The sequence below is a fragment of the Corvus moneduloides genome, chromosome 8 (genome assembly GCF_009650955.1).
Source record: "Corvus moneduloides isolate bCorMon1 chromosome 8, bCorMon1.pri, whole genome shotgun sequence".
In the NCBI taxonomy this organism is placed as follows: Eukaryota; Metazoa; Chordata; class Aves; order Passeriformes; family Corvidae; genus Corvus; species Corvus moneduloides.
In genome coordinates this window covers 8,425,780-8,448,471 of record NC_045483.1, presented here as the reverse complement: position 1 = coordinate 8,448,471, position 22,692 = coordinate 8,425,780, and the positions used below count along the sequence as shown (strand labels likewise).

The following is a 22,692-nucleotide window of genomic DNA, read 5'->3' as shown; positions in this document are numbered from 1 at the left end:
CTACCACAATCTATACATTTCCAGTGTCTCTGTTGTCCATGGTGATCCATTATGGATTTGGAAGTGATGCTGTCTTCTTGAAAAGAAGCAGCGAACAGATGGCATGAGAGGAACTATAAGATTCTACTAGTTTGATTTTCAAGAGAAAACTTTGGCTATGCATCCAACCAGGAGCCACAGGCATAATCCCAGGAAGCGGGGAGTGGTCCCAGCAGCAGCGTGCAGACACACGGCAAGTGCTCCTCCATCACATCGAGGCACTGACCTGTCGGGGAGCAAAGCCTGTTTGTTACCATGCCTGTGTTTTGTGCCAATTAGGAGGCAGTTACACTGAAAAATGTCTCTTTGATGTAAAACTCTTCAGGTAGTGAATGTTAAACACCACGCACTGCTGGGTAGGTGTATGATTTTGCAGGATCGGAGCCTGCATCCAGGAGTAATTAGCAAGACTGTGCCAATCTTCAGTCCATGTACTGGACTGCTGGGCCTGATGCTACGGCTACGCAGTGGGATATCATAATTAGCAGAGATGCAACACGCAGAATAATTGGGAGGATAAGGAAATGCCACTGAAGTTTATATAAGGGGAAAATTTTCCTTAGATCTAGACATTCTCTTGTCACCATGAAACTTCAGGCTCTTCTTTCGCGGGGGTGTGACAGAGCACAGCTATTAAAAAGTGGTAATTTCGGTTTCGCTGTGATGTGGCCGTCATTACCTGGGGAGCGAGGAGGGCCCGGGGGCTGCGCCCGAGACCCTGACGGGGGGACGGACGGGGCCAGGGACAGGGATGGGCTCAGGGATGGGGACCGGGACAAGGGTCAGGGATGGGGACGGGGACGCGCTAGGGGAGCCCGCCCCGCCCCGGCGCCGCCCCGGGGGCACCGCCCGCTGCTTTCGCTTTAAGTTTCGCTTTGAGTTTCGTTTTCGCTCCCGCCCGGCCGGACCCAGCGGCAAGGCAAGCTCCGGGCTCTTCCCAGCCCTTCCCAGCCCCCTGCCTCCCCCCTGCCCCTGTCCCCGGCCCCCTGCCCTGCCCTCCTCCCCTCGGGGTGCGCGCTCCTTGCTGCGGATCCGCTTCCCCGGGCGGCCCCCGCGCTGCTCCTCGGCACTGCCGCCCGCGGCCTGCGCGCTTCTCTTCCTGCTGTGTGCGTGTTTGTCAAAGCCCAGGCTAGACCCAGCTTTGGGAGCTGCTGCTACTCTCGGGGAGCTCCCAAACCTCAGCCAGAGCCCCGCTCCCCGGCCAGCTGGGGCAGCCGTGGAGCCGCTGGTGGCCTCTGAGCTGCTGCTGCTGCTGTTGCAGGGGTCCGGGGTTTCAAGCTCTATGCAAACGTGTGAATGGACGATAAAAGCAAATTTAGTCTGCCTAACTATGGGGAAGGGGCAGGAATCACTGCTAATTTCCTCATGAAAATCTGGAACCAGAGACGAGATGTTTCAGTGCATCCCACCCTGAGTGGAGCGTCTGCCCTGCGCTTCTCTCGCCGCGCTGAGCTGGTGCAGATCATTGTGCTGCCCTTTCTTCTTGTAGTTTCCCAACTGCTTAATGATCTGGATTAAGTTAAAACCACCCGTAGAAAATACACAGGGTTTTTTCTCTTACATACATTTGATTGTGTATATGCAAATAAAGAAACAGGAGCTCTCTGGGTGTTTTAGGACTGGACAGAATTGCAGGTACAAATATTCTGATGTTAGTTGCCCTTGGTTTCATCCCAATATACTTCTCTCCAGACCATGATAAACTTTCTGGGAATTATTTCTATGATGTGGACAGCGCACTCAGGCACATTGTGTGATTCTTGGCACTACACTGTGTAGGCCAGGAGTTGGACTTTGATGATCCTGGTGGGTCCCTTACAACTCAGAGTATTCTGATTCTGTTTTATGATTGTATTCTGTGATTCTGTGATCTCTCACCATAAAATTATTTTTAATTTTACCCTAATCTGCATTTTGAGAGTGGTATTAGACAAGTTCCTTTTGGTAACTGTCACAAAATGATAGAGATGGCTGAACATGTGCAATGCCACAGCAGTTCAGGACCAGAAATCTGTAGCCACTCTTTCTTGAGGAAATATTATACAATAAAACTGACTAAAACCCTCACATGTATCTTCTATAAATCAGACCATAAACAGTCTGGTTTACAGAAGTATTTCTAAAATGTCAGTGCTCACTGAAGGACACTTACATTCTTGTACTTTTACTTGTAGATGTCAGAGGATCAGCGTGATGACCTCCCTACTGGAGAGGGAGGTGATGAAGGTGGCCATGATGTAGTTGATGCAAGGCCAGACAGAAGCAGCAGGTTCTCACTTTTTGGAAAGTAAGTTACTACTTGTACCCCTGTTCTTATTGTATCAGCTGCTGTGGTACCCTTCTAATAATAGAAATGTAAAAAGGCTTGATTTGGTGTTCAGTTTGCCATGTCCACAATGTTATAGATAGTCTTAATAGAAAGGTGGTTTATATTGTATGAATTTAATGTATCTGGTCTGTACCTTAAAGCATTTCTTTATAGGATCTCCCTATAGGAAAACCTGTAATATCTCATGTAGGTTTTACTGGGCAGCTAAGAAACCACCAACTTCATTTAGCATCAATTATAGCCCCACATCTTAAACATCGACCTTTGGTGGAGCTGGGAATTGAATATGCCATTAATTACCTATTTTACTGCACTCAACTCAGCTAATCTCCAGCATCACTGGAATCCCCTGCTGAGTGTCTAAGTTACTTTAAAGCTTGGATGTGCCATCTCGGGTGCAGCACAAAGGAGCCTCACAAGTCTAGAGATGTAGCCCTTTACAGAACACATTAAAAGCCTTTCATTTTAAAGCATAGTAGTCTCACTGAAGCTTACTTTTGTTAAATCAGTAGGAAGCAAGCACTATTTGCTGTTTGTACTCCTGAAAACACTGGATAAATCTGATTGGAAGTGCAAAAGATGGAAAATGAACATGCAAAGTTTATAAATGGCTGTTGAATGTCAGCGGATGGCTACTTCACATTGGATTTAGTGAGATTTTTTTAGGACATACTTAATACAAAAGCTAATGCATTTACAGAGAGGTTTTGATTTTTTTTGCTGTTGGACATTTACATTAAAGTGAGCAGTATAATTCAGAGAAAGTACATGGCTAATATACTTTTATTTTTGCTGTTTATTCTATGAGTTTAACAGGGGTAAAAAATTTGTGAGAGAAGTGAAGATGCTTTAGTTTTAGAAGACTTTTGATGTGCTGTTAAGAAAACCACTGTACTTTCTCTGTCTCATTTTATCATTCCTCAAATATATTTAATGATGTGCATGTGTATTATTAATTTTAACGAATATACAAATGTATCATTTGTTTCTAAATCTTGTCAAATATTTTTCAAAGGTTTCTTTTCAACTTTATAAAATGTGTGTTTTGATATTTGATTTGGTCTTCTTTATAAGAGGTGATGTGCTAATACTATAATTAAATTATGCAACTCAAAGTTAATAATTTCCAAAGAAAAGGCAATAATCAGCATTTCTGTGACTTTTTTCTGTAAGAAATTTTTCAAATAATTTGGCTATTCATCAGTTTGAGGCATTCGTCTTTTGGGAACTCCTTGAAGATGCAATTTGCAACATTTTTCTTCAGAAGTAAAAAATTGCTCAGATTAAATATGAGGTAATTAAGAGAATTCAACTTAGATTTTGTAGAAAAAAATATGTTTGAGAAATCTAACAGAGCTTCCTGAAGAAAGTAGTGATTGCTTAAAGAGGAAAGAGGTACTCAAAAATTAAGGTCTTAGAAATCGAAGCATGGAGACAAGATCTTTGTCCTACAGAAACTAAAACTCTTTGGCCTGAAGGAAGACAGGACAGGAGTGTGAGAGGATAAAGGAAGATGGGATATGAGCTAAAACTATGATTGTAATAAAGGAGAAAGTGAAGAGAGAAGGATCATTCTTTGTGCCTCACAGAGAATCTAGGGGACATCCAATGAAAGGTTCATGCAGTAGGTTTAAAACAAGTGTTAAGAGGTAATTTTAATGTAGTGCAGATAGTCACTGTAGAACTTAAAGCCAGGGGATATGCAGATATCAAGATTTTAGGTAAGTTCAGAAGAGATCAGACATATGTGTGGAAGAAAGGTCCAGTGGGACATTGATATTAAGATCTTTGGTAAAGCTGATCCTAAGTCAGGTCTCCGTGAGAGTATGTTTGGCATCCAATTTATTTTCTTCAGACTCATTATTAGTCAGTACCCAATACCAGGCTAGATCTACTTTTACCTGAACCAGTGTGGCTCTCTGTCTTGATTGCCAAAGCTTCATTTTGACAACATGAGTACATCTTAGATAAGGTGTCTAGAAAGCTTTAGAGTGACTACAGTTTTATTGTCCCTTTTTTTGTTTCTTTCATCAACCCAGTCTTCACCAGCTGTGTATACTTTCAATGAAATTCTTCACTGCATTTCATGTCCCATTGCTTAACATATGTAAGTTCAATAGGAAAACAAGTAACTTGTGATGTTAAATAAGCACATTAATTTTAATTTGAGAGAACAGAGCACTGAGAAGCTAAATTCAAAGCTGTGTAGACAGACCAGCTGTTTCCTGTAGCTTCACAGCTGCAATTTGCCACTCTCTGGCTGTGACTGGAGATTACCTTGTAAGAGAAGTAACTAGAAGTAAATTAAATCTTACTCACTTCTTTCTGAGAAGTCTGTGAAGCTGCTTTACCAAGGAGGCCACGAGGCTCAGAACAAGCCAGGATGGGCAGATTCTTCTGACAGCTCAACAGTTTTGGGGTATTATCTTCTATGTATTTCCTTCTCTTTGGAAAAGTGCTAATGCTTAGTTCGTGTCGGTGAGGAAAAACTGTTGGGTGGGGAAAAAGAGTTGGAAGAAGTTTTGGATTAAATCCGCCAGCGGTGTTTGGCTCCGGGTTTTTTTTAGCCACTAGATGGCAGGAGGGCATTAATTTTGTGTGCTGCAGGAAGGACAAAAATTGGGCTGTGTTGCAGTTGAGCAAAAAGTTGTTTCAGAAAGCAAAAGTATCAGGACACATTCTGGCAAGGCTGCACACCGAAAAAATGTGTTTAAACAAAGATTGAGCTAAGGATTTCAAATGTGTATTTTATTTTTTTATCTAGCGAATAGAATTTTTTCCCATATAAGTCTTTTCTTTGTATGCTGTGTGTGCTCCTTTTACACTTTCAAGGCTTTAAATATAGTCTTGCTTCTCCACAAGATGATTTAATATCTTCATTTAGTATCTTTTGTGTTTTATTGGGGACCTACATTTGGAGATTTATAGCAGCAAGCACATTTTAGCATCCAGCAAAGTTAATGTAATATGAAATAGAATAAAACTGCAGTTCCACTGTGTTAAGTAGAGCTAAGATTTCTCTTAATCCTAATAAAAGTTGGGTTTTTTTTAAAGCTGCATCCAAAAAATCCCAAGGATTGGTAGACTTGCACTTGCACTGTCAAAAATCCTGACTGCTTGTGGGCTTCAGTGAAGAAACAATGCAGAAGGGGGTGGTTGTTAGTAGTATCTAGGTACAGTTTTATCCTAATTTAATGGTACAGAACCATATTTCTTCTGGTTACTTTTATCTGCTCCAGCCCTACTGTCTTGTTTTACAGTCAATATTCCCGTTCTGATCTGGAAACAAAACCACAGTTTAAATATCTATTTAAAAATTCTTACAAATACTTAATTACAATTGAAAGTGTGTGATTCTGTAATGCCCTCAATGCAGACACATGAAGTGGATTGTAAGAAAATCCCACTGAGGAATTTGAGAGATTTTGTGGGGCATATAGTCACCAAGACTATTTTAGTTGTTTAACACTGCAAACCCAAAATATCTGTAAGAAATTTATTTCTGTCAAGTCACACCACTATAAAATTTGAGACTTTTGATTAATTTGAAACTTTCCTGGAAATGTCAGTGCGCATCAAGCCTTCTGCAGTTCAATGGTTGTGATAGTTACATTGTTAAGATATCTACCAGGTTTGTAAATTAGTATTTAGATGAAAAAGATTCATGGATATATGAGCTTCTTTTCTTTTCATGTGTACAGTGTTTATTTGGGTTACAGGACATGAAGGTGGGGAAGCACAGATGTTACCAAAGGCTGTCTATTTTAATTTCATGACCCTTGTCTCAGTATAGCCATATTTCTCAAAATAAATAGCCTTGTCCTTCAAAGAATAAATATTCGTTTTTGAGATTCATCCTCAGCTGAACCTCAGGTTTGGAGTTGTAACAGGTGTGGAAAGTTGTCTTCGTTTCAGCTCTGCTTTTCTGTTGTTCCTCTGTCTTCTGGGGAGCTATTTTCCATCCACTTCTCACAGTATCACGTTCATTCTGAGTTGGAAGGGATCCACAAGGATCAAGTCCAGCTCATAAGTGTCCTGTGTGGGGATTACCAACAGCTTTTTTTTTATATTGATTTGTAAAAGAAGCTGCTTTTCAGGTAGAACTTTTATGAAGAGCAGCTTCACAGTGATACAGATGCATATGTTTTCCAGAGCTGTCCATTCTGTTACACATTTTTCAGTATCAGAATATTACAGACCTTTTAAAGTAAATACTGCCAAAAAAAGTATCTCTTTTATCCTTAGACTAAAAATAGCCAGCTACTTTAAAGCAAATAACAGCTGATGAATCATTATCTGAAGTTATGTTCTGGGCTGCAACTCAGATGTCTGAGTTGACCTCCTGTTTCAGCCTCATGTTTCCTTAATGTCTCTAAGGAAGTCCCTGTGTGCCTTAGTCTGTCCTGTAAAGGGGTGATGATCTTTCCTTTTACTGTCACAGCTCCAAAACCTACCACAATATAATTTAAATTTTGTTTGGAGTTTGTTTGTTCTGCTTAGCACAAGGTAAATATCTATTGTTTATGTTCACCCCAAAGCGCCAAACATAAAATTTCAGAAATAATCTATAGTTTGGTAAAGTTCCTACAAAGACAATAAAGAGACTGTAACATGGAACAGCAGGGATATTTCATTTTTATTACTCTTTTTTAAGTCAGATGGGGTTTGGGTTTTTTGTTTGGTTTTTTTTTGTTGTTGTTTGTGGGGTTTTTTGGTGGCTTTTTCTTGTGTGTGGTTTTTGGGGGAGTTTTGTTGTTGTTGTTGTTTCGTTAAAGCAATTTTTGTTAGATCTGGAACTCAACTTCTGGAGAACACTGCAGGAGTATTTAACAATGAGTGGAAACTCTGGTCAGTGCTTGTGCTTTCCTCTTGGATGCTTGCTGAATGTACCACACAGGAAAAGCCCAAGTATCTTGAACTAGTACCTAGTCTATATTATAAGAACTCATTAATTCATGGTCAATATTTGTTTCCAGTCTCCTTAGAGACTTCATATTGTGAAGCACAGCAAACACTGGATTATCCAGGAACTGTATCTGCAGTAATCACAGTCAAGTATCCTAATTACTTTTTAGTGCACTAATTTATTTTGTTCATTACAACAAACTCCGGGCTGTATCGTACAGAATTTGGAGGACAGTTATTATGTAGTGTGACGTTTAAGCTTTCAAAGCAATCCAAACAAATGTAAGACAAATTTATAATAAACAAAAACTGTTTGAGGGTAAATATGTAGGAAATAGTTGTACTGATTAAAGTACAGAGAGGCTTTGTAAACTATGCATGTTGACTTGTATTATTTTGCTGGAAACATTCATTGTGTAAATATTGTAGCACTGGTGGATCAGGTTTTGACAGAAGGAAGAGGAACATATCACAAAGTGAAGTCTGCTGTCCCACCTCCATCTCAGAATCTGTTTTCCTGTACTCTTACATAGGAGCAGAGATGGAATGAGTGATGGGAGCGTGTTTTCCGCTTGTCAGCAGAGGTAGATCAGGCCTGCATGACCTCAGCTCGCAGGGTGATGGCTACGGGGGTTTGAATAGCCCCACAGAACAGTCCAGCGTGACCCACTGCTGACACAGGCGAATGTTGGGGCCTGAGCACACAGAGCATCCTGTTTCTCTCTGCAATGTAACCCTGAGCATGGTGGGCTCCTAGCATTAGCAGAGAAGATCAGACTTGCTCTGGAGGACAAGCTGAAGCTGTTTTCAGATGCAGTGTGGAGTACCATTTGATGATGAGCCAAGGTACTGTAGAATGTTATTCGCCTCCTTCCTTCTCTGCCACCTGCTTGGAAAAATCATGAGTTTATACCCTAAAACAGTTTAGTTTCAATGGTTATTGCAAGCTAATTGTGGCTCCACTGGCATTTTGCAATTGCTAATTCTTGCCAGAGTGTTCTCTGAGAATCAGTGTTTGGAAGGCTTGCTTTATTTTGAGTCATTTCCCAAGCAATCCATATGTACCTGTTAGTTGCCCTTAGTACCTATGAAAGGTAAAAGCAGCTTCATGGGGTATTTTTGCATATAGTTGTCAGTTATCTATGTACATTATACTACCTAGGGTATGATCATGCAAGATTCCAGTTTCCAGAACACCCATGGAAGGTATGGATGTGCTGGTTTTCTAGAAATGAGCAGAAAGCCTTTCAGCAAGCAAAATTCTTTATTTGTAAAAATTTACCTTTTGGATGTTATTTGGCTATTATGTTGCATTCAATATTGTGAGGCCTGCATGGCAGATACCACGCAGCTAATTGGGAAGCTGAATCTCAATTACAAAGTGATCATTGAGACTTTAGAACTCTGTTTTGCAGGCATCACGCCACAAAACTGTTGTGTGGGTGGTAAGTGATCCTTAAAATATTAAGTGCACGAAACTAGGACACTGCTACCTGTTTCTTTTCTTCTTACTTTTGTCTTTTTTTAACTGTTGTGAAACGTGGATAATATTAGGTGTTAGTCTATTGAAACTTTTTGTCCAAAGTGCAGCTGGCTCAAGTCCCAATGCACTTGGTCTGCTTCATTTGCACATAATAAATGAAATTGCAGTCATAGTTTTGATTTGAATTAGTTAAGGCCATCACTAACACATAGTTAAAAAGACAGGAGGACATATTTAGATGCAACTATCAGAACTTCAAAAGACATTTACAAAGTATGCCAGAAGTTGCAGTCTGAGGCTTGTTCTTTCAAACAGCTCAACTCTTTCATTACACAGTGAGTTTTCAGTTGTCTTGGGCTGAGTTTCTCAGTTTTCCAGGTTTTTAGAGAAGATTCTCTCTCCTAATTGGAGATGCATCTGAAACTAAAATGGAACAAAAAAGCTACAAGAGTAGCTTAGGGTCTGAAAAATGTCTTATAATGAGGTACTTAAAATGTATTTAGTTTCAATTGATGTTAAATAGTCATACACAGGCATTAGCAGCTTCCTCTCTTCAGGGAAACTGATGTGCAGTAATCAAAGATAGGAATTTGTTTCTGGACTAAGATCCACTGTAAACCTCCAAAGTGGGCAGCAAGAATGCCTTTGTTTCATGCATTTTCTTTCCAGGAGGCACCTGTCAGTAAGCTAACCCACACACTCCGAGCATAAACATTGCACAGATGCACAAAATAGTGGATTTTAAAATTATTCTCTACTTTACTGTACAGAATCACAGGATCCCAGAGTGGCTCAGGTTGGAAGGGACCACAATGGGTCATCTGGTCCAACGTCCCTGCTCGAGCAGGGTTATCCCAGAGCACATGGCACAGGATTGGCACTGAGATTGGATCCATTGGTTAGAGCATGGGGCATTCAGTTTCTGCACAACCATCTCCCTGGAAAGAAGCCACATGATCTGCAATTGCTTTATGAAATAAGTTTATTTAGGCTTCATTTTGTAATGGAAAAACTAAGACCCAGAGATATGGAGTTGCTTTCCCGAAGTTATTCAACAGCAGAAGCACAATTCCTTTAGGTTTGTTTAATACCTTTCATCAAATTAATTGGGCAAAGCATAGGTAGCATATGGTCTTAATGAATATATTTTATTCTGTGTTGTACTCTCAGATATGATATTAGGAAACTTAGGGAAATGCCAGGATTTCTTTAAATAAATTTGCAGATTTTCTGTGAAATCTGTATCAGTACTGCTACTTACATCACATCAAGAATATTTTTAGTATGACACTGGTTTTTTGGATGAATGAACTCAATCCAGTCTTGGAAAGAATTTTTTAATGATACCTTAGGTCCTTCCCAGCTCTAGTATTATCTTGATAAGTTCAAGGAAATAATCTCGTTGTTTACCTAACTCCTTTCTTTCGAGACTGCTACAGCAATATTTTCTGTTCAAAATTACTGTGTTTACAGTTATTTGAAGGGCCTGTGGCATGCATTTCCAAATGAACAAGAGGTACTGTCCTAGTAGGTTCCTAACTTCAGGTTCCTTCAAGCAAAAGGCTTTGCCTCTGTTGACTTTTGAACTGTCTCTGTTTAGTCAGCTGACAATCTGATTCCAAAGATGCCCTTAAGAAGTCCTGAAGTAATTGGCAGTTCAAAAAGAAACTGAAGGCTAATGAATTCCTATGGCCCTGTTCTTGAGAATATTTAGTCATTATTTTATTGCCTGAGCAGTCCTGTTGCTCCAGGGAGGAAAGTGGAGTGTGTTCATCGTGGGCTGTGGTGTTCCAGGAAGCACACAGGCCATTTCCCTTTATTCTGCCTTTTCCCAAAAATGACTTTCAAAGTTTAGGCATTTCAGCAAAGCAATGTATAAATATGCAAGGACAGCATGGACTTTATATATCATCAATAAATACGAGCTTCAGACTTCAGTATTACCAGTCTAGCATGTTTCACTGCAGTTTTGAATTTCTTTAGCAGATGAAACAAGATCCTGACAGGGAACAGAAATCCAGGAGCACTGGTTTTTGTGTATGTGTGTGTGTGTGTGGTATTGTGTTGTTTATGTTTGCTATTATGTTTGCTATTCTGAATTGCAGCTGTCAGTTTTCATGCCTTTTGTGTAAGACATCTGCTTGCCATGGTAAGCAATATAGATGAGATAATGTTTAGATGCTTTTTGGGGAACTTTTATGTGCAGTTTTGTAAGGCCACTTTTCTTCTTTCTGCTGAATGAAGACTTTCTATTGTGGGACAATATCTTGATTTTAATATTAGAAATTTTTTCAGTTTTCTTTTGACATCTATCTGGATTATATTTTAAAATAGCCTTCTAAGGACTGGTTATTTTGTTAGTGCTCATCTATCAAAGTCAGCAGTCATTTGCTAACAACTGCTAATAGGGAAATTGAAAATATGCAATGCTTACTTGAACTTCCTCTTATACAATTAGTATTGCCCCTTTTTCCTCAGGAGACTTTTGTTTCAACTGTTAAGGTTTTTTTTCCGGTTTCTCTGCTGGCACATAATTTGCAAGCCTGAGTATGCACCTTTGAATGCACTGTAATACAGTTTTAGTATTTGGTCTAAACCTTGCGGTTCAGTCTTTATCCCATAATAATTTATGCTTTCTGATTTTTAACAGTAAAGGAATATTCATTTTTACAAAAAACAATTCAAGTAGTGACACATTCTTCTTGTCCAGAAATGTTGCTGCTCTGCCAACCTGATGCAGTATTAATGGAAAAAGGCAACAGGATAATCTATTATTTGCATGCAGCTCTAAATCTGTGTGACATTACCCAAATGGATCTGACAAAGGACAAAGAGTCTGACTTAAAGAACTTAAGATCTAAAAAGCTTTAGTCAGGTTTAACAAGTGTCTTTTGCTTGTTATTGACAACAGGTTTCAAGATTAAAAAAAATTCAGAGTGGGGGGAGTGTACAGTAATTAGAGGTGTACTAAGTACAGTGAAATTAGACTGGATAAAAGTATTAAACCTGGAAAAAAGTATTAAAGCTGGTGGCTTGAAGAGAAGGTTATGTAGAAGTAAGAGATATTAATGCTTGATTATCAGAAAGCATCAGATATATAAATTATGGAGACTGTATCAGACCATTAGTTGTTGAGGCTAAGGTAGAAAAATATAGCAAAATACTGAATGTTGTTTTGTCTAATTTATAAATTCTGTTTCCTGTTCAATTTTTTTGGAAGAGTAGCTCTAAATTGGTCTCCAGCACACTCAGTTTTACTACACAAAGCTTAGTGATGCCTTGTGAATTCAAACACAATCTTCTTTGCATTTTCATGGTTTTCTGCCTATCCTTTTGCTATCTTTTTAAATAAATTAAGTCCAGTCCAGGATTTTTCCCTAGGTGAGCAAACAGCATTTGCAATGAGCAGTAGTCACAAACATAATTTATACTGTGCATGCAACAGTGGAAGGAGTGAAGTTCCTTAGACAGAAAAAGCAGCATAGGGCCGCACAAACTGCATAAAAATAAATCAGCAATACAGGCTATGTTAAGTTTTTTCACAGGCCTTAGAACTAATGTGCTGTCCCATGCACTCCACAGTATTGTAAATTAATGGGGAACTTATTCAAATGAAACCTGTAAAGAGGTCCCCAAATGTCAAAGTCCTAAGGGAAACGTCTCAGTTGTTTGTAAAAGATGAAAGAGCATTGCAGTTTAAGACACCTTGCATTCCACAACAACTAAGTGTATGAAGGTTCTGGTGGGTGTTGATGGATTACCTGAGAATATTTGTACTGTGGGCTTTGTCACTGTACCACTGCTGTAATCTTGCCTGGACTCAACAGAAAGGCTGAGAATGTGACGGAAACTAGACTAAAACTATTCTCCAATGCCAAAAAGCATTTGGACTCCAGAAGGACTCAAGTGATGTGTTTTGCAAAGACACCATGTTTTAAAAGGCAAATTTCCTTTTTAACAGAAACATGTTGTCAGTCATTCAAAAATGATACATAATTGCACATTGTATGAAAGAAGTATGCCAGAGTAAAACTGTCATCATATTCTGAGATATTCCTTATCCAGGAAAGCCCAAGTTTACTGAACTGCATAGAGCACAGTAAGAGTTCTCTCCTTTTGTGTGTGTACTTCAAATAAAAATGAATGGAATCAGTGTAGAATTCCACCCAAGCTGGAATGTCAGCTCCCTTGAATAATATCAGAATTGTAGAATTTTTGTCTCTCTGCTTACATTTTGCAGCACAGCAACAAAAGGCCCTAATTTTCCTGGGAGAGAAGAGGACTAGATATCCCTCTGTAATACCATTTCTAGAGTTTATTTTCAACAACTCTGCCTGGGAAAGAACAGTCACTTAAATAGCCAGGCGGAGGATTAGATGAATATTAGATGAATAAAGACAATGCTTAAGGAAGACTTTGTCCTGCACATGGATTCTTAATACCTTGGTATGTCATACTAATGTGTGGTAGCAAAAGGAATTGAGGGAGGTGCCAGTAGAAAGGAAGCCAAAGGAGAGGAAATCTCAGCTGCTAAGAGACACTGCTTTATTTTTTCTAAGTAATCTTTAGGTATGGTTAAATCTTGACAGTGATGTTTTTATCCTTAAATCTTGAACCATATTGAAATAGTAATTTCCTCCAAGTATAAGAGAAAAGAAGGTTTGTTCTGGTAAGTAGGAGTCCTTTAGATGAACAAGTCCATTACTCATGCAAGTGAGGTATCTCCGTTGACTTTGACAGAATTTTAGCCACTCATGCTGATAAAACACTTGACTACTACTATTTAAAAGTTCAGTAATAAAATGATAAATGGTACAGATAACTTTAGTTTTGTATTTGAAAAGTGAGAAATTGATAATAATGATTTCACAGTGTTGATACCGACTGACTCTAGACCTGATGAAATCACATTCCCAAGATGCTGTTGTCAAGCCTGAGGCCTGGATTTAGGGACACAGTGAGGGTGAAAATGTGCAAGTGCCAGAGTAGAGCTTTAGTTTTGCTGAACTCTTGACCAAAGGGAAAAGAACATGAAAATATGTGACGGCACCAATGGGAAGAATATTTCTGTGTAAGGGAAGGATCAGTGACCACTAGTGGAGTGAGGAGTAGGCACAGTTGTAATTAAGACCTGAAGAATGAGTAACAGTCAGGGAATTCACTTTCTATTTAGACCAGGCAAGTTTGAATCCTCAAAGAGGGAAACTAGATGCCAGAGAAGCAGAAAGAAATAAAATAGAGGGCACATAGTTTAAAACATTTTATAACAGCATATAACTAACCTGTGGAAACCCTTTACAGAGTGATTAGAAAGCTTAGTAAGAACAGCAGTAAACATTTATATTAACAGGTGTCCAGTTCAAGGATCAGAAAATAAGGATTTAGGCTTTCAATCATAAGCCAACTTGTCACTGAAAGGACATTTCCCTTAAGGACTGATTATTACAAATTTATAACTATTAGCTATCATTACAAGGTCTGATTTAGCTTGTTGAATCTGGAAAGTTGGACATTATGCTGTCAGTTTAGTCCAGGCAGGCAGTTCCCATATTGTGCTGTGTTGGCACAGGAACCAGAATCTTCAAAAAAAGAATTTCTGTCTGGAGTGCAGGCCCAGGCTAAGTATAATCTACAACCTTTGCTTCCTTATTCATTCAGTTTGGACTGGTGCCAAAAGATTTCTGGAACTTTTTGTTGTCTGCCAATAAAGAAGTGATAGGCATAACCATGCTGTGGTTTTTTTAGTATCTCGTTAACCTGTTTGGCTTGGGAGGAATCATTAGAGCAAAACCATGTGAAATAAAACCAAAAACCTCTGTAAAGGAATGGGTAAATGTGCTGCCAAGGCTTGTGTGTGGTGTTTGCCATTGACTGGCATAGAGCTTCTGGCTGCTTTTGAGAATTCCGGCATCAGGAATTACATCCCTTAAACTCATAACTATTTCTGCATGAATGAGTGCAAACTATTGAACTTGGGAGTGAAGTGGTTTCAGAGAAGTTGCGTGGCCACATCGCTATGCCACTTAACCCCTGCTGCTATTTTCAGTTAGGCTTTTTGTGGGGTAACGTGGCTGCCTGATTTCTGGGCTAGAGATAGATCACTTCCAGCATTTTTGGAGAGCAGACAGTGCAAACTTGATACTGTTCAAATGGGTCTGTCCCAAGTGTTCACAGCTGTTCATGGGTTGGACATAAATGTGTGCACAATCCCCTTGAAAATATCCTATAGTCTGTAACAGCCGCTGTTGGTTGTACAACTTTTTCAGGAAATCACTGAAGCCAGATAAACCTGTAGAAACTTGAATCTGTGGGCTGAGGAAATGCCCCTTCATGGACCTGAATGATTATTTGTTGTTCTGAAATTTGTTTTTCTCTCTTTGACAAACAACTGTCCGGTGATAGAAGACCAGGGGAAATATTAGGTTAAAATAAGAATCCGAGATATCTTTGAAAGTCAAATGTAATATTAGCATCATACATCTCTGAATAATTCTTTAAAATGGTTAAGAACCATTTCTCAACTTTCTTGACTCAAACTATATTTAATTGTTGCTTCCAGAGACCTTGAGAAGGATATGCAAGGAGAATACCCATACTTACAATTTGTCAGAAAAAAACCCTGTATTTCCAGAACATCAGACATAATCCTCAATATCTTGTTTTTTAGCCTCTAAGGGAAATCTAAAAGAGGACATGATATTAAGATGGTCACATGAAAAAAGGGCATAATGAAAGCCTGCCAGGTGCAGCTATTTAATTTGGCCCTTTGTAATAGAACATGACGACACTCCAAGATAAGAAGAAGCTGTTTTGAAATTGAATTGCAGTAGCATTTATACGTGATGAATCATTTAAAGGTTTATTATAGATTCCAATTAATCTTGTCCTTTAGTAATAAAAAAGAGGACACTTAAAGCTAAAAGACAACCATTGTTAAATCAGGCAGGTAAGAAAGTAGATTACCTAAACAATATTTAATCTATTCATAGCAATCTCATGTCTACAGGTTATTATTGAAGCAAATAGCTTAATAATTCTTTAGGAAGATGTCAGAATGAGAATAGTGAAAGTACTTAAATTAATTGACATTATAGGAAAAATCTAATTTTGCTATAACCAAAGTGTATTATACAGTTTTTTGTGCTGTGAAAGTAGGTTATGTTTTCCTCTCAGTCATCAGCAATAAACACTATTGGAAGCTGGATGCTGGAACAAATAAATAAGAGAGGTGCCAGTAGCTTATTCTGCCCTTTCCTGAGCATTGTTTCTAACTGGGCTGGCTCCAAAGCTTGCTTACAATTCTGAGGTTGAATCAGACTCTTTATAGGCTCTTACTGGCTTCATTTCTGCATGAGGAAATCTTAACTACACCTGAAGCCACCTGCTTGGACCAAAAAGCCCACCTCTAAAAGCAAGCACTGCTGAGTTCCCCATGTTTGTGTGTCAGGTGCATGCTGGCTGTAATGGATGTGGTGTTGATACTTCATTTAGATTAAATCTGTGAGTAATGTCTGTGCCATCCCTTGGCATCTCTTTCTAATCCAATCTAAGACTCCTGTACATAGCAAAAAGATGAGTACACAGCCATATAACCAGAGAACATATATTAATATAACCTATTAATTAATATAATAGTTTGATTTGTTTTTTCTTGGGTTTTATTTGATGTGTAGTTCAGGTATCAATGATTACATTAAAATGTGCTTCAGGTTTTGCGTGGGTTCAGGCTGCTCTTTGGCAGACCAAATTAACACACGACCTGTTCACATCTATAACCTTCATCAGCAGAAACTGCCTACTACTTAGTCTTAATCTTCACAGAATTTAGGGATGATGGTGATTCAGTAAACAAATCTCATCACACAGTTGGGTAAACTGCATGTCTTCATGTTCCTGGAATAGCTATTAAGAGAAATCTGTCTGTTGTTTCAATAATTACTTACAGTAAAACTAAAATATGCCCAGAAGCAGTTTGCAGAAGGTTACTGCCAGCCTCACTTCATGTAGGCCATTAGTTTTATCTCTGGGTCAGGATCTGTGTGCCCTGCTGTTGGCTGCAGTTCACTCCAGAGTTATTTTGCCTCATCAGAATCCAACCACACACAATAATCCCTTCATGGAAATCACAAGATCTTTATGCCTCGATCCGAAGTGTGGAGGAAGAAAACAAACATTAGAGAAGGAAAAACATTGGGCAGGGCTGCACGAATGGTTTGAATTACGATAAATAGGCCATGCATGTGACTGGTCACTAACAATAATTTCATGTGGTTCACCTAGAAAAAAGAAGAATGGAGAAGAAGAACAGCCAAAGCCCTCTCTCAGTAATCAATACCGAATTGTTACACCCACATTCCAGTATAATATGGATTACAAGAAAGTTGGCAAATGTATTATTATAAACAACAAAAATTTTGAAGACAAAACAGGTAACGTTCTTCCTTTGTTGATACTCATTACAGACCATAGAGTTTTTATACTTTCTTTAATCAATAAGCATTTTATTTTTAGGACATGGAATTTTAATGAATGTATTTATCCTTTTTTGATAAATAGTTGTTCCTAAAACTTTTGCTGTTCTCTAACACTTACGCTAGAGTGGCTCTTTTCAACATCTTTTGAGTATATGTCTCAAAGACCATGTCTCCTTGTTGTACCAACATCAAACCAAACCTTTGTTCCAGAGTTTTAAACTATGTTGTTAAAATTTGAACTTTGGCATCTGCAACCCATGTTATAAATTCTCTGTCCCTGAGCTACAGCTATGAGCTACAAAAGCTAATAGCTGCAGCTGTGCTCTTTTCACACTCCTGCATTTAACTTTCCAGACCACATGAGGTTTCAAGGTAGGCAGATACTTGTGTTCTAATGAGGTTTGTAGGACTTTTCCTATACACTTGGCAAACACAGCAAGTTGTTTTCCCCAAAGATTGTGTATCAGTTCCTTTTACTGGGTATAACAGGGGAATTTTCCAACAGGTTTTCCATGGGGTGCTTTGTGCCTGTGTTTCCCTGCATAACCAAAAGGAGATGAATCAGCCTTAGAGGTCCTGTGTTGCAAGGTGCTGGAGGCATGCCAGCATTTTTCAGGACAAGATACGTGTTAACACTGAACATTGCATTATTTTTAAAATCTCACAATTTGTTCTCAATGCTGTTGGAGGATTGTTTTAAAAACATGTCACCAAGACATTGTTTATCAATTAGAAACTTAAAAATTTGCCTTTGAACACGTGAATCATTTTGAGTGGTGTAATGTGCAGTCAACCATGTTCTTTGTTTTCTGGCAGGAATGGGCACACGCAATGGCACCGATAAAGATGCTGGAGATCTTGCTAAGAGTTTTAAAAACTTAGGGTTTGAGGTTTATACATACAATGACCGAAGCCGTGATGATATGGAAAAATTATTGAAGCAAGGTAAAAATTCAGAATCGTAGAATAATTTAGAGTGGAACAGACCTCTGGGAGTCATTGAATCTACTCTTTGCAGGTTAAAGTAGAACAGATTGTTTAGGCCCCACACATGCAATTTTCTATATGGAAGGATTTGTTTTCTGAATGGACTGGGCTTAATTCCCCACCTCATCCCCCAGCATCAATTCAGAAATGTACAGTGTTCTTGTGAAGCACTTGTCCTGTGTATTGGGTGAAGAGCCTTGACATGTTAGATAAGGAGCTCAGCCTGTTGATTCCAGTGTGCTAAACTCAGTCAAGTGAAGGATGCATCCCTGTACTCAAGGTACTCATCACATTGTAAAAAGTGATCCACTCCTTCTTATTCCTGACAGTAGAACCCCAGTATATATTTAGCCTCAGAAAAATGTGTTTGCTAAATATAATTTCAATTCAAAAGGTTGCTTCCTTTTGACTAAGAAGTATTTGCCTTGTAGCTGCTGAGGAGAACCACAGTGATGCTGCTTGTTTTGCCTGTATCCTCCTAAGCCATGGGGAAGAAGGGCTCATCTATGGCACAGATGGACCCATGGCTATCAAGAGTTTGACTGCACTGTTCAGAGGAGACAAGTGTAAAAGCCTTATAGGCAAACCCAAACTGTTTTTCATTCAGGTAATAGCCCTAAGGTAAACACAGTATCCTACTGCTGCAGTGGGGAAAACTTGCTCTGTTGGTTGCTCTAGAAAAACCCTGTAGCTTGACTTACAGAATATTGCTGGAGGTTTTATGAAAAATGTGTTGAGAGAAGTTGTCTGGGGGAAAAAAGTATTGTTTGCTTTTAAAAGAAAATTTATATATGAGAATATTATCATTGTAATTTTCTACATGGTTTCTCTTGGTAATATATGAACTTCAAAGCAGAAAAATAAACTCATTTTTCTGCAGACATGACGTGATTTTCAATAGGAATAATACTGTCCAGGTCTCTTTTTATTAAGGCTGCCTCTACAAATTACTGTATTCTGCTAAAAGAAACATTTTTCTCTTCCTCAGTAGGCTAAAAATTTATATTGCATTTTTAAATTAGCATGTAATTAATTCTATGTTAGTTAAGCTTTTAAAGAGAGCTGTTTCAAGCAGTATTACCTGACATACCATGGGTCTGAATTCTCCTTTTTACATAATACATAGTATTATTTACATATAAGAGTTGCAGCAGATGTGGTTTTCCCTAGGCTGTTCCATCAATTAATCCTCATCCTCAAAGTGAAAACTGAGTCTGTTTTAGACTCTTCATACTACTAAAGTGATGTTTCTTCTAATTACACTTTTGAAATGGTTACTTTATAGACTTTAAAATTATCTTAATAAAGGCAACCAGCCCTGTTATATAAGCCAGTCAGACTTGTTCTTTTGCAAGAACTCAGTCAAAGCTACTGATCAAGAGCTGAAAATTACCCACCCAGACCATTGTCCCAGTGTGCCCTTTAGCTAAACCCATGATTAAGAGAAAATTAAGAATCAAAGAGATAAATAGAAAAATATTAAAATTGCAATAAACTTGTAATGGGTGGTCAAACACTAGAACAGGTTGCCCACACTGTAGAGTCTCCACCTGTGAAGTCAAGTGCAAAGAAATTGTCCAGAAGTCACGCTGCACTTATGAAGGCATTATGTAATAATTGAGTGCTGAGGATGACTCTAAACTGGTAAAATTTATCATGGTTAGAATAAACTAACACTGACATGGCACTTGTTGACAAACAACTGAGATGCACAACCTCAACACCTTTACCTCCCTTTACTTACAGGATGTATATTTAAAATGGGTAAGCTAGTAACTTTATCACTGAACAATTAGATATCCCTCAGAATTGCATCTCTGCTTCTAATACATGTGAAGTACTGCTTAGAACTGAATCCATTAAAAATGTTGATGAATACCAATTGTTGTAGTACCTTGTTCCTCCTTATTGGACAAATTCTATTTATTCTCTGCTTTCAGGCCTGCAGAGGCTCTGAATTTGATGAAGGTATACAAACTGACTCTGGACCTGCCAATGACACCCTGGAAACAGATGCCAACCCGAGATACAAAATCCCAGTGGAAGCAGATTTTCTGTTTGCATATTCCACGGTGCCAGGTAAGGAAAAGAGGGTCAGGGTGGGGGTAGAAGCCTGAAAACTCACCATCCATATTGACTGGAATATAGATGGACCCTCACTGGTGATACATTGTACTTTGATGGACAAAACACAAAGGCCCAGTGTACACTGGGTACCCACCCTGTCTACACTGGCTGTAGAGGAAAAGGGAGGTTACAGATGGCAAAGGCAGTACTGTTTTCTGGGAATTCTGCCCTTCCACGTCCCAGTGTGTTGAATGTGTGATGAAGGCAGGAAGAGGAACAGTTACAGCACAAAACTTATTCTCAGAGGGGAAACCTGTGACATCTTACTTCTTGCAGTTTCCCAAATGCCAAAATGTGGAACGGTACCTTACTAATGTGAGGTTTGGAGAGCTAATACACATTATCCTCAACTTTAATGAAGTAGGATATGTGACACAATGTTAGGAGTTCAGCTTTCTATGTGTGCACTGTTAATCTTTTCCCAGAATCTTTCACACAAAAGAGCAAAAATAATCCCCCATATTTTCTTTGTTGTCTTTCCTGTCAGGTTATTACTCCTGGAGAAATCCTGGAAGAGGATCCTGGTTTGTGCAGTCTTTGTGCTCTGTGCTAAATGAGCATGGAAAGCAGCTCGAGATCATGCAGATCCTCACACGGGTCAACTATGTGGTGGCTACGAATTTCGAATCCCAGTCAGACGATCCCCGCTTCAGTGAGAAGAAGCAGATTCCCTGCGTGGTCTCCATGCTCACTAAGGAGCTTTACTTCTGAAAGTGCATTGTAACACAGCCAGTGGTGAAAGATCAGGGTATGGTTTTGGGTGGAGATGTGATTATAAACAGGAGTAACACATTTTTAATAACAGAAGTGTAATAACACTAGATCTTTATGTTGTATAAGCTGGGGTATCTGATGGATGGACAATATGCAATATTTTAAAGAAGCTGTGGGCCAGCCTGGCAGCTATCACTAATTATTGTATCTCAGTTTCCCTTAGTGTGGCTGTGATGATTTATGGCTGCTGAAGATGAGTCAGCTACCTGACCCATAAAGGTTTCTCCCAGAAATTAAGAATAAAAACAAAAAATCTTGAGACCCCTTCTCATTTACTGCTAGCTCATGGAACCATAACTTCCTTGGAAATTTCCAAAGACCATCATATTATGGGTATGTCCAGTGATAAAAAGAGTTTGTAGCTATTTAAAAGGGTGTTTCTTAGTCTAATATATTCATTTCCTTTTAATGAAAATTATTAATGAAGGCTAATGGTTGCTCTGTGCTTAATATGGAAGTCAGTTTACTTAATCATCATTCTAGCGTAAGATGAATGTATAAAAAAATCCATATTTTTAAATTATTTACCTGAACAGTATGGAAATGTAACAAATAGAACAATCAAAATTAAAATTGTAAAAGATTGGGAAGTTTTACTTGGATGATACCGTATTAGAGTACCATTGTAGAGATTTTTTTGCCTTGCAACTGACAGTTGGCTGACAGAAAAACCTGGAATAGTGGTATTGCAGTTCTGCTTGCAGAAATAAAAATGTCTGCTTGTTGATTCAGAACTTTTGAACCATCAGAAAGTTAATGACAAGGCTTTATCATAAAACACGAAAACTTAATGTTGAAAAGATAGAATTCTATGTTCCAGTAACAAATGTATGTTTAGATTTAACTTCTATTTGTGAGGAGTTTTGCCAAAATTGGAAATGGTTACTTGAATCAGAAACCAGAAGTGCCTTCTTAGATACTGTATGGTCTTGATTTTGTGTTTTAGAGTTATGTTGGTGATGTTTATGTTTCTACTTTTTATATTCACTTTAGTTGGTAGCTAGCTCAAGAAAGTAAGTTTAATGATTTGATTAAACTGATGATAAAGGATTAGTTGTTCACCCTTTTCCCAGTTAATGTACTCTATACTCTTTTGCAATCTTCTGAGGAAATAAGTGCATAACATTAAAGCCAAGTTACCAAATTGTTGAGTTTATTTTCTTACAAATACTGTGACATAGTGAGACATATATTTTTTCGTAAGTCAGATTTACAGTTGTTTGAATTAAATAAATGGTTGTTTTACAGATGTATTGAGCATGATATCAATAAATACCTTTTTTTTTAAAAATTCCCTTTGTATAGCTGCATGTTTGTCACTCCATCTCTTGAAGTAAAAACCAACCAAGATTTATCCCAGTCCCCTTCTCTTTATAGCATGCAGGTGGTCTCTGGTATTTTTTCAGGAGGAGGTTTACAGTGTCAGTGGAAAGGTAGATTAGAAAAGTAATTTGGCATTGGGTGACTTGGGTTGAACAGGCCATGTCCTCTCTTGGAGTAAACCAAAGTTAATGGAAATATTTTATTGGAAATATCCTGATCTACCAGTGCTTGATCTTGCCCTTTATTCAGTA

General features: G+C 38.6%; 1 protein-coding gene across 1 annotated transcript; it reads left to right on the top strand.

The window, feature by feature from the left end:
• Positions 1–787: 787 nt before the first annotated feature.
• Positions 788–22,404, top strand: CASP7 (caspase 7). The gene is made up of 7 exons (XM_032117140.1): positions 788–958; positions 2,214–2,326; positions 17,037–17,185; positions 18,047–18,175; positions 18,649–18,824; positions 20,158–20,296; positions 20,832–22,404. The coding sequence occupies exons 1-7, from the start codon at positions 791–793 to the stop codon at positions 21,053–21,055; spliced, it is 1,098 nt and encodes a 365-aa protein (XP_031973031.1). The 5' UTR covers positions 788–790; the 3' UTR covers positions 21,056–22,404.
• Positions 22,405–22,692: the final 288 nt, after the last annotated feature.